We start from the raw sequence: 12,500 nt of genomic DNA on the forward strand, positions 1-12,500 counted from the left end.
CAACAAGAAGGAAGAACTAGGAGAAGGGGTGGGAGGAAGAGATGAAAACAATCAAACTGGTAGTCGTGGTGGAAAGGGGAATTCAGTGTCATCGTTAAATTCCTTTAGAAACCATTCAAACCAATCAAAACAAAACAAGAAAAACAACAAAAACCACTAAATTGAAAAAACAAAACAAAAAAAACAAAACAAAAAGAAACAATTATAATAATAATAATAATAATAATAATAATAATAATAATAATAATAATAATAATAATAATAATAATAATAATAACAACATCAACAAAAGCAACAATAACAATAACAGTGAAAACAAACCCACAATCAAACAACAATAGCAATAAAATTGAAAAAATAAAACCACCAATTAACAACAACAGCAGCCGTAGTAAGGAATACAGACAACAATAATAGCACGTGGAGAGATAATAATACTATAGACTAACATAGGTACAATGTAATAATATTAGGAAAAAGTGGAGAGTGGGCGATTATATCAATACTAGTCAGTCATAGAGTATGGAGAAATGACAGATGTAAACATATGATGATTAAAATAAACCAAACCCGTGATCCAATTACCATTGATACGACAACCACCGCCTGGCTGAGAGAGAGAGAGAGAGAGAGAGAGAGAGAGAGAGCGAGAGAGAGAGAGAGAGAGAGAGAGAGAGGGGGGGGGGGGGGGGGGGGGTCGTCAGCGGACGTTCTTGCTACCAAGCTATCCAGCCATACATTTTTATAGAAGGAATTAATTTGACGTCGCTCAGCTGTTTGTTCTTATATTTAGACGGCCAGTAAGTGAATGTCCTCAGCAAAATGTATCCATGAGACTAGAGGCCTAAACCTTAAAGGTTACATATTGTCTTGTTGTTGGTATGTTAAAATTGGCTGGCGGATGTTGTGAGTGTCTTATCTAAACGCATATCATCAGTATTGTTTTCATCTGACAATTTTCCATACTCTCTACTTTTCATGATTAACGAAATAACAATACAGAAATATAAAAATATTCACAGATTAGAAAGGATAAGATGAACGTGTTACAGGATCGTGGATACCAATGAACATATAAAAACAAGATGAAGAATTTCACCAAATTGCAATCTCCTACCAGCTCACACCTAATCTACAAAGCCAATCGTCTAGGTCATGACCTACTTGTATCCTGTTAGTTGCATTCCCAAGACGTTTTAATTTAATTTGCCACCACCTACACATTCTCAGGGAACCTTCATCAACTTCCTGCACACACACACACACACACACACACACACACACACAACATTTAACACAGCTGGAGTTGTGAAAGACACACCCAGATTGAAATACACGATAAACAATGGTTACACGAATCAACCCCCACCCCCCCCCCCCCCCCCGTCCAACCCCCCCCCCCCCCCCTTCTCACCACAACCCTTAACTCAAATCAATTTTGATCCGTGCTAACCGCCATTTCAATTTACATCACAATTAATTTTGTCAGATAAATACTTGTAATCATCATCTTATAACCATTCATTAAATTACATTTGATGACTATGTCGATGAATATGTGATCGAATTCCGTTGTATTACAAAGACAATAAACTTGAAAAATATTAGACAGTAGGATATAGTATAACTATCGAAATATAACACAGTAAAAGTCTGTTTTATCACATGATGAAGTCTAACAATTTTTGGCAACTCCCAACTGACATAGTCGAAATACAACGATGGACAAAATTCATCATGGCAGACAAGACCGCTGTTAGAGACCAACTAATTACTGTAGAAACGGTCTTGGTTCATTTTCAAGATGAATTATCAATAACAACAATCACTTTAACGTTTCTATCAGGTTGAAGTTTCAGAATTCAACTCACCAAGACGAATGATATGAAATATAAACAATCACTTACCTTCAACAAAACTTTCCAAAAACTTTCTACAATCCGTTCTATCAAGTTCCAGAGTTCCAGCCTCTTTTCTAATCCGGGTTACTTCCTGCTGTCATTTACTATTTCTGATGATGGAGCAGAATAACAGCAAGTAGACAGACTACCCAAAGTGTTAGAAAGTAGGCCATACGGGAGGGAACGAAAAGGCACGAAAATGGACGAAATGAAGAAGAGGACGTGGCACAGGAGAGGAGAAATACCACCTACAGATTCGCTTTATAAAAATAGATTTGTGCGCTCACTCCTGTATGTAACACTCATACAATGGTTTTACCTTCACTCCTGCACCCCCCCCCCCCTCTCCCTCCCACCCGACCATCTTGACATTGCTCTTAAGATACATTCACACTAACCGTCATCATAAGATGGAAAAGCGTCTTAACTTCACAATCAACCACTATTTTCATTCATGTAACTGCTGTCTGTTGCAGAAGATGGAGACGCATCTTCACAACCCCCCCCCCCCCCCCCCCCCCCCCCCCCCCCCCACTTGTCTAGCTACGAAGTTCGTGCTCACACTCCCACTCACGTATTCTCAAGTATTCGTGCACTCATACTCACGCACATGGCCTTTCGTTTTTCGTTTACGTTTGGAGTGGTCATGCTACCTCTGTCTGCCTACCACCCTACCCACTCCTTTACTTCAACATCACATCCAAAAGCGAACCAGAAATAGTTTTTTTTAAAACAGTTTTTCTCCCATATATTTGTGGTTTTATCTGCATCCCTAGCTCTTTCAATCAAAACAGCTTAAAAGCAATGTTCATGCTTACCTCATTGAATGACGAATCGTACCGATGTTACAATTTTCTAGGTGAAAACGTTACATGTTTGTTCTAAACGAACACCGCCCTCAAAGGGATTGAACATCCATTCGTTGAACAGTTTTAGTGTATTTAACACCAACTCGTCCCCCCCCCTCTCTCTCTCTCTCTCTCTTTCTCTCTCTCTCTCTTTCTCTCTCTCTCTCTCTCTCTCTCTCTATATATATATATATATATATATATATATATATATATATATATATACACACACCAATCTATCTATCTATCTATCTATCTATCTATCTATCTATCTATCTATCTATCTATCTATCTATCTACCTATCTATCCATCTATCTTTCTATCTATTTATTTTTTTATTTATGTATCTCTTTCTCTCTCTCTCTCTCTCTCTCTCTCTCTCTCTCTCTCTGTGTGTGTGTGTGTGTGTGTGTGTGTTTCTCTCTCTCTCTCTCACTGACACAGACATAAACAAAACTCACATGCACTCACACACACTCACACACACACACGCGCGCGCGCACACACACACACACAGACACACAAACACCCACGTTTCTTAATACAACTTGAAGGTAGGTGTGTTTGTGTTTTAAATTGAGATCGTGAGCTCATATTTGACACTCCTACACGTGCCCAGTGAGCACAATGAGAAAATCTTATATCGAATCAGAACTGTAGTTACATCCGTACTTTTTTGGGGGCAGCGTGGCTCAGCGGTAAGGTCTTTGGTTGGAACCCAAAAGGTACCGAGGTTGACTACCCGCCTCGGTGTGGGGCTTTGATCAAGTGTGCCTTGCTCTAGCTCACTTTGCGGCGCTGTACTGCGGCTGACGCCTGGGTTATTCCAGTCTTCCCTTGGGATAGACCCTAAAGACAAATTTCCTCTTGAGAATGAATAAATGGAATTTGATTTATTAATTTATTTTTTAAAAAAGATTCATTTTCCTTTGCATACACACATTTCTATCATTCCCTATTTTCTACCAAAATTCAACAATTTATGCCAAAATCTTCCTACAATATTTTTATCATGAACCAAATTGTTCAACCAGTTAAATACGGCACTCTAGAAAATAACAAACTCGTATTTAAAACTTGGCCAGAAAACTCGTCCTTCAAATATCGATCGATTTAAATGACCCCGATCTTGGCAAAAACTATCAAACCTGGGACGTCGCAAAGTCTCAGGTTTGAGAGTTTTGCCAAAAATGAGCTCATCTTAATCGATCGATATTTGAAGGACGAGTTTCCTGTCCAAAATATCAAATTCATGTCCTTCCAAAGAACAGCCACAAACTGGTAAAAAAAAACCTATGTATTTTCTGTCGTCATCTGAAATACAAAAAATAAACAAACAAAAAAACAAAAACAAACCAAACACGCATAAAAAATGTGTCCAGAAAACTAAACCTTCAACCATCTGTAGATTCACATGACGACCACCATCTTGCTCTTACATATTCTGGTGTAATTTTAATAAATCTAGACGTTTTGGAATCTTCAATTTTTGTCTTTTTATTGGCGATGAAATGACCTAAATGACCTAAATGACCTAAATGACCTAAATGTGTCACCAGCACAGTAAACCTCTGAAAATATAAACAAACTTGGTGAATATAATATTATAATATACTCATTCACCTGTCTATCTATCTATCTATCTATCTATCTATCTATCTATCTATCTATCTATCTATCTATCTATCTATCCACCTAACGGCTATCTATCTATCTGTCTATCAATCTATCTATCCACCTAACGGCTATCTATCTATCTATCTATCTATCTATCTGTCTATCTGTCTATCTATCTGTCTATCTATATATCTATGAGTATCCTTGTGCCTTGTGTCTATATGTGTGCGCGTATCTCAGCGCATTGTGTATGTGTATGTGTGTGTGTGTATGTGTGTGTGTGTATGCGTGTATGTGCGTACTTTTCCTACCCCTGTTCAACCATATCCTTTTGAATACATTAATCTCCCCGTAATAATGTCAAAATGGCCGTTCTTTTTGTTTGTTTTGATTTCTGCATGCACTCACATTTTTGCCATAATATTTTTTGTGATGCCTCGTATAAATTGTTTGCTGTATTGCATTGCGATACATTTGACCCTCTCTGAGCGGCCTCTGTACTTCTACTCATACTTTAACCTGACAACACACGTTAACTATTTTCACACAGAGAGAAAGAAAAACGATGCGATTTGTAATTCGATAAAGCCTGGGCATGGGTCGCATTGCTGTAACTGCTCTCTTGGTCAAAACGTTTAGATTGGTTATTGTCTGTATACGAATTGATGAAACCATCAACAAATGTGATGATGACTTCCGAACCTGGATTGATACCTTGAACATAGAAGTGTAGTCGAACGATACTACTAGTCTACGAATAATGAAATAAAACACGATTTGGTCTATTCATAGTCCCGACGTAAAAGGGTTAAAATGAGTATTTATGGTTGGTTGCATGCAAATAACTGTGAGTGATTACAGTGTCATTAATAACGTAATGATCAGAATTGGTCCGTAAAGCGTATTGGCATCAGCAGTAAACATCATCAGTCTTGTAGAAATCTCACACTGTGATAAATGACTTCATAATGGTATAGCGGTAGGTGTGTGGATTACACAAAAAGTGACGTGACGTTTGTGATCGGAAAAGTCAGTGTTCGGGATACTGTATGTAATCAATACGATTTCTTCAAAGTGAGTACCTACAGCATATTTCGTACGTACAGAATTTTGATGTTCTTTACGAGATATTTGACTTTTTTGTTGTAGATTTTAAACTCGGCTGTCCGAGTTCTATAGAAGAAAAAAAAAAAAACACCAGCGATTTCCAGGGCAACTCAAAATTCATTTTAATGGCTTTTTTAAAGTTGTTGTTTTGTTGTTTTTTTTTTTTTACACTTTTTGAATGTTTTTATACCTTTGACATTTTTTGGGGGTATTTTGGTTTGTTTATTATTTTGTATGAGCGTGAAGATGATAAACTAAATAAAGGATGCAAATTGGAGGACAACACAGTTTCAATAAAGCTGACAACAGCATGATATTCGGAATTATGTCGGCCACGACTTGAAGCCATAGAATTTCAGAAAGATATTTTGCCATCCAGACTCAATGGTTTAATCTTATACGCCCTTTGGCAGCGGTACCATAAGATCCCGTCGCCTAGGCATTCCATGAAGGAGTATAGATAATTCATCAAACAGGATGTCTGATGTCAACAGGAATCACCCATGTTGTCACAGTGAGCAAATCGGGGGTTAATAATCTTGCCCAAGGAAAAAATAACGAAAATGCTTGAAGCGAGGCTCGAACCCGGGACCTACTCGGCCATTTCGTCCCCCGTAATACTTAGATTAATGAGAATGAATTCTAAGGACAACTTATCACCCACCGTGTTCCAGTCTTAATAAATGTTCATTTATCGACAATAATTATAAGACTCTTTGAATGTTGGATAGATTCATGGATTCTCTCTCCCTCTCTCTCTCTCTCTCTCTCTCTCTCTCTCTCTCTCTCTCTCTCTCTCTAAATATCACAGTGAAATTAATCTGGCGTAATTTATTGTGAACTGAAAATAGTCGGGTCACTGCCATCTTTTTTAAAGGGTTGGTTAGTTTTTTTGTTTTGTTTTTAGTATCTAAAAATAACCAAAACGTAATTTTGTCATCCTTAGCACTTTTACTTTAAACTTTAAACTTTCACCCCTTCTTCATCGTCTGGTTTCCCTCGATGGAATACTGAGTTCTCAGGTTAGGTCACAAATATAAGGCCGCCACTTTCCTATGCTCCGAAAAAAAAACACGTTATAATTTGGGGGTGGGGTTTGGCGGGGGAGGGGGGGGGTGCGGGGGTGGTGGTGGTGGGGGTTGGCGGGGGTGGGGGGGGGGAATGACGGGGGGGGGGGGGGGTGACGGGGGGTAAACTCGTCCTTCAAATATTGATCGATTATTATTATGACCTTCACTGTGTCAAAGACTATTTGACCTCTGACCTCCTTGCAGACTAAATTGAAGTCCCAGGTTTGAGAGGTTTTGACAAGACGAGGGTCGTTTTAATCAATCGATATTTGAAGGACGACTTCTGTGATCAAAATATTAAATACGCGTTTCTTTAACAGTAAAGACAAGCTATAGAGTGAGTAGGAAGACAACAGTGAATAAAAACTTCGCGGCGGTCATAGGGGCTCGAACCGTAGCCTTCGTAAAGTTACAGCCTGATACTGACCAAACCAAAAAATGACGTCAAAATGCCAGTCTTTTGCCACAAAAGAAAACAAATCGTGAGTTGTATTCAATAGTTCAACCAATGAAATAACTTGTTTCCATGAGCTCTACTAACGACAACTAACTAGGCGGTGCAAAAACCAAATAATGACGTCAAACTGCCAGTCCGTTTGGATTTCAGTGTCAGGCTATAACATAACGATGGCTTCGCTCGAACCCGCGATCTTACTGGTACGACAACTCCGCCTGGCCGGGGAGATCGTGACTCTACCGTATGAGCTATTCACGACACCCCCAAAAAAGTCGCTTCAAACCTTAGTCTAACAAGAGCCTTCTCTCCCCGACTTCTTGAGGTCACGGGTTCACGACACACAAAGTAATGGCAGCGTTGTAGACAAAAGAAAACATTATGAGTATGAGTATGAGTTCATCGTAGAGGGCCGGCGGCCCGTTGATGGTCTTTGGATAGGTCTCCACCAACTTGTGGAGGTCGAAAGGCTGGTGGCTTCAATGGGAAATCGGTGCTGTATTTTAGATCCTGCAGGAAACTGTCAATTTGGCTTTTAAAGCTGTTTATGCTTGGCGCTGTAACTATTTTTTCAGGCAGGCTATTCCATGTCTCAACAGTTGTTAAATATTCTCAAGATCTTTGTCACATTTCACAATATAGAGGTGAAACATCTCGGAGCAGACTTTGAATAGAGATGTGAGAGGCAATGCTAGACAAAATAGATGAAAACAAAACTCTACAAGAACAACACAAATGTGTTTTAATGTAACTTGTTAACACACGTTGGCTTATATTTGGTTTTAAAAGTGGTTGCATACAATTTAGCTTTTTTTTTACGGCTATGTGGTTTAGTATGACACTCGCTCTTGGATCGGAAGGTTTTGGGTTCGAGCCTGTCTCGGCACAAAGTTGAGTCCTTGGAAAAGGCTTTTTACTCACATTCTCACACCGTACTCATGTGTAAAATGAGTAGTTGGCGTTTAACGGCGTTGTCTCTGTCGGAAAAAAGTGTAATATCGCCTAACAGGCGTCATGTCTCATTCTACATGTTACATACTGCTGTTGGTCAGGGACCCATTGTAAAGCGCTTGAACATGTTTAGTGGATATTGCGCTATATAAAAGCTCACGTTTCTTTTCTTAGGCAAAATGAAACTTTTGTTTAACAAGAACGACATAAACCAATCGCAATTGCATCGGAAACAAAAGATCCAAAAACTGGTCTGTGTTTGTAGATAGGGAATGAGATTAGCGGAAGAGTAGCGTCCCTTGATTGGACGTCACCCATAGTCTGTGACGTCACCGGCGGAAAAGTTATTAGAGGGAGAACGTCATGTTGATTATGAGCATGCGTCTCTCGTAAAGCGAGGACGAGAGACGCATGCCCACAACCAACATCACGTTCTCTCTCAAATAACTTTTCCGCCGGTGACGTCACAGACTATGGGTGACGTCCAATCAAAGGACACTACTCTTCCGCTAATCTCATTCCCTATAGCATGTTTTTAAATAGTCGCGTCTTTAAAAAATGGAGTTGATATCCATTCCGCGATTGAGAGCCCGTTCATAAATCGCAATTTCGAAGTCGTAATACGTCCAAGTTTATTATAATATATCAGATTTCTTTGTGTGCTTGAGTGTATGTGTGTGTGTGTGTGTGTGTGTGTGTGTGCGCGCGCGTGTGCGTTTCACATATTATTCTTAAGTCAGAAGATAATATAGCATTATCGAGCCCAGAATAAGGTGCTGTGGGTTAAAATAATGTTTTCATTGTGCGGTCAGCGTACTCATAATTTTTGCTTTTGGAATAATGGTTACTGTCATGACAAGACCACCAAAACACTGTGCTTTGAAGCCATCAGTCGACAATAGTATGAAGCCATCAGTCGATGAAGCCATCAGTCGACAATAACCGTGGATCACGCGATACTATTATGTTTTCAGTCCTAGAGAGTACCAACAGTCATGAGCGAAATCCCAATCATGTATTAGCCCATCCATCCATCATTGACACAGATTATAAGTTATAGGCCTATTAATGTTCGTGCCGCCATTACCAGGACAGATAACTCTGCTATAGAAATGGTTTGTTTGTTTATCACGTCACTGCTGGATCGAGCTCATTAATATTCATAGCGCCTTATCGGTGCCTTTTATCTTTATGTTTTTAATCTCATCAAGATCTCTTAGTAGCCAAGGGAGTGTATCCATTGTGTAACCTCGGGGCAAGTGGTCTTTGCATATCATAATTATCTCCCCTGGACAATGCGTGTTGTCACGGATGTTCCAGTTCTTGATGACCAGGACGCGGTGCGGCATTAATCAAGTGGTTCCTAAACAAGCGTTGCCAGGCAACAGCTTCATTTCCTGATTTTCTGTTAATGAATGGCTGGGATTCTCCTAATTCATAATCCTGCTAAATGCAACACTTTGAGTATATTAGGGCAACATTCAGTTGTTGATTGATAGGTTCTAAATCATTTTTGGTCAATTCAAAATGTATTTTCCAAACTCCTCATCCATTTCTGTATATTTTCATTTGCCTATAATTTATTTACGGTATTTTGGCGGAACTCTAGACATTTTGGTTAAGTGTTTGAAGTGTAAAACTGGGAGATACGATTAATGGTGTTATAATAGTTACAGCACATTAATCAATACAACAAAATTACAACCCTGTTATTGTTTATTTACATAGAACAATAACTAATCTAATCATAATAGTGTCTAATGTTTGGGAGCATTCTCATTTTATATTCTATTTCCTAATGTTGAATATAGAATGTTTCACTAAATCATGATATCTTTACGAAACGTCAGAGTTCAAAGTTCAAAAGTTTATTTTCGTCCCCTTATCAAAATTGATAACATCTTTCAGAAAACATCCATTATGAAGCTATAAGATTATTCCAACAGTCGCTACTGGTTAAAAAACGTATGAATATAGAAACGTAAAGTAAGTATATACGTATCTATATTCCCAATTATACGGACTTCTCTCTTCGCCACCTCCTACAAATAAATATTATCTCGCTAATCAGGCATTTAGGTTACAACAACAGAGGGATGTTTATATTTTATCACTTTGTACAGTCTAGCATGGAGTCCGGATGAACAAGTGGTGTATACAAAGATGCGGGTGTAACACGATATGCTAAGGTTTTGGATTCAATTCCTGCTGATGTGTTTTTCGGTGTCCCTCTGATCGAAACACAATGTCGGACTATCAAGGGGAAGGTAATTATTATGATTATAAAATAATATTGAGGAGTGAATGTAAACATTAATATCCAAACATTATGATGAAATACAATGGCCCGTTTGCCTCGATATTCCTTCACATAATAGAAATGCGTGGATTTGGACGATTATTGATGTGTGGACTTATGGACAAAAACATTCCTATGGGTGAACAAATTATTATTGTTATTATTATTATTATTATTATTATTATTATTTTATTATTATTATTATTATTATTATTATTATTATTATTATTATTACTATTATTATTATTATTATTATCATTATTATTATTATTATTATTATTATTATTATTATTATTATTATTATTATTATTATTATTATATTATTGTTATTTTTATCATTATTATTATTATTATTATTATTATTATTATTATTATTATTATTATTATTATTATTATTACTATTACTATTATTATTATTATTATTATTATTATTATTATTATTATTATTATTATTATTGTTATTATTATTATTATTATTATTATTTATTATTTTATTATTATTATTATATTTATTATTATTATTATTATTATTATTATTATTATTATTATTATTTTATTATTATTATTATTATTATTATTATATTTTATTATTAGTATTGTTATTATATATTTTATTATTACTATTACTATTATTATTATTATTATTATTATTATTATTATTATTATTATTATTATTATTATTATTATTATATTATTATTATTATTATTATTATTATTATATATGATTATTATTATTATTATTATTATTATTATTACTATTATTATTATTATTATTATTATTATTATTATTATTATTATTATTATTATTATTATAATCATTATTAAACATATGGGGGGGGGGGGGGGGGTGAATATATATATATATATATCTACACAATGATGACAAAAGATGAATTTGTCGATTTTGAGATTGGATTTTATTGGATTCTATCGTGGCTTTGACTTCTTGAAATAAGTCATTTTTAGCAGCGACTCAGCACCACGCACAGTGAGTGTTTAATGGGCGGTAAAAGTCATGTGTAATAAATCCATAGGCATGAAGGAATGCCTTTATTCCATCCCTCAAAGTCAAAGTCTTGAGTATTTCGTAACCAATACTTTGTTAAAGGCTTTTATGTGAAGTTATTTCAAAATGTCTGTCGTGATCAAACAAATTGCATTTACGTCATCAAAACAGATTAAAGAGTCGCGTCCAATTGGAATTCCCTGTTTATTTTCGTATTTCTATTTATACGCACTAAAAGATGAAAGCCAATGAAATTACCGAAAATAATATGCACTCGTTGAAGACATTCTGTTCAAAACATCATATTAAAAGATTTTGTTTCCACTCAGAAATAATAAGGTTTTCCAATATTAGGGCGTCAATACGTTTTTAATTTGTGACCCGCAATACCCGTCTGGTATCATGTAGGAATGGGCTTGACAATGAAGACTGAGGTTGATGTTAAAATTCTCAGAATGAGGAAATTCCTGTTGCTTACAGACAGTATTGGGAACAAAACTCACTTTCTTTAATAGTCACTTACCTAGACTTAGCTTTTATTAGTTAAACTCCAAGATATGGATCTCTTGGTCCTGCACTGCCCGTCCACAGCCGTGCCAGGGGGCTATGATACCGTCCATCAAGGAGGACAAAAATACCTGGACTGGAGTGAAACGGTTCAGTGAAACTTGGAGGTGTAACCATAAGAAACTACTACATGTTAAACTCCAATTGCCAGAAACCGGTGCACCCCAAAATAATACTGTTTTCAGACGACTGGTCACATATGTCTGATTGCCCGAATACTTGCCATTCCAATCCAACATTGTGTCCGTTTCAAGCATTGACTGTCAGGCGAGTCTTTTCTAACAATGGAGATAAAACAGTTTATTTCAAAGAGAAGATGGAGCAATGAGCGGCTATGTGGTCTAGTGGCATGCCACTCGCGTTCGGATCGGAAGGTCCTGGTTTCGAGCCTCGCTCGCGCATAGATGGGTCCTTGGAAAAGGCTCTTTGAGTACCTGGCCGTTAACAGCGTTGTCCCTGTCGGAAAAAATGTACGATCGCCTAACAGGCGTCATGTCCCGAATGTTAAATGTTGCTGTAGACCAGGGACCCCTTGTAAAGCGCTTTGAGCATGTTTAGTGGATATTACGCTATACAAAAGCTCATTTATTATTCTTATTCTTATTCTTATTCTTATTATTATTATTATTATTATTATTATTATTATTATTATTATTATTATTATTATTATTATTATTTT

General features: G+C 36.7%; 2 protein-coding genes across 3 annotated transcripts in view; one reads left to right on the plus strand and one right to left on the minus strand.

Moving 5' to 3' along the window:
* The window catches only part of LOC144966062 (insulin-like growth factor-binding protein-related protein 1), a 5,242-nt gene extending 3,178 nt beyond the window's left edge, over nucleotides 1–2,064 (minus strand). Inside the window, exon 1 of the mRNA XM_078902102.1 lies at nucleotides 1,908–2,064. The gene's annotated coding sequence lies outside the window, so the exon portion shown is untranslated. The remainder of the gene's footprint in view (nucleotides 1–1,907) is intronic.
* Nucleotides 2,065–5,301: 3,237 nt separating this feature from the next.
* Nucleotides 5,302–12,500, plus strand: part of LOC144966063 (uncharacterized) — a 29,065-nt gene continuing 21,866 nt past the window's right edge. The window contains exon 1 of one of the 2 annotated variants that reach the window (XM_078902104.1): nucleotides 5,302–5,441. Coding sequence is in view for 1 of the 2 variants with exons in the window: in XM_078902103.1 (XP_078758229.1) it covers nucleotides 10,195–10,216 (22 nt within the window). In the remaining variant the exon portion in view is untranslated. Of the gene's footprint in view, nucleotides 5,442–10,089; nucleotides 10,217–12,500 lie in introns of those variants that run through there. The other variant, XM_078902103.1, reaches the window with a different exon arrangement.

This window comes from Berghia stephanieae, chromosome 2 (assembly GCF_034508935.2).
Source record: "Berghia stephanieae isolate SIO BIC M18660-M18661 chromosome 2, UCSD_Bste_1.3, whole genome shotgun sequence".
Lineage (NCBI taxonomy): Eukaryota > Metazoa > Mollusca > Gastropoda > Nudibranchia > Aeolidiidae > Berghia > Berghia stephanieae.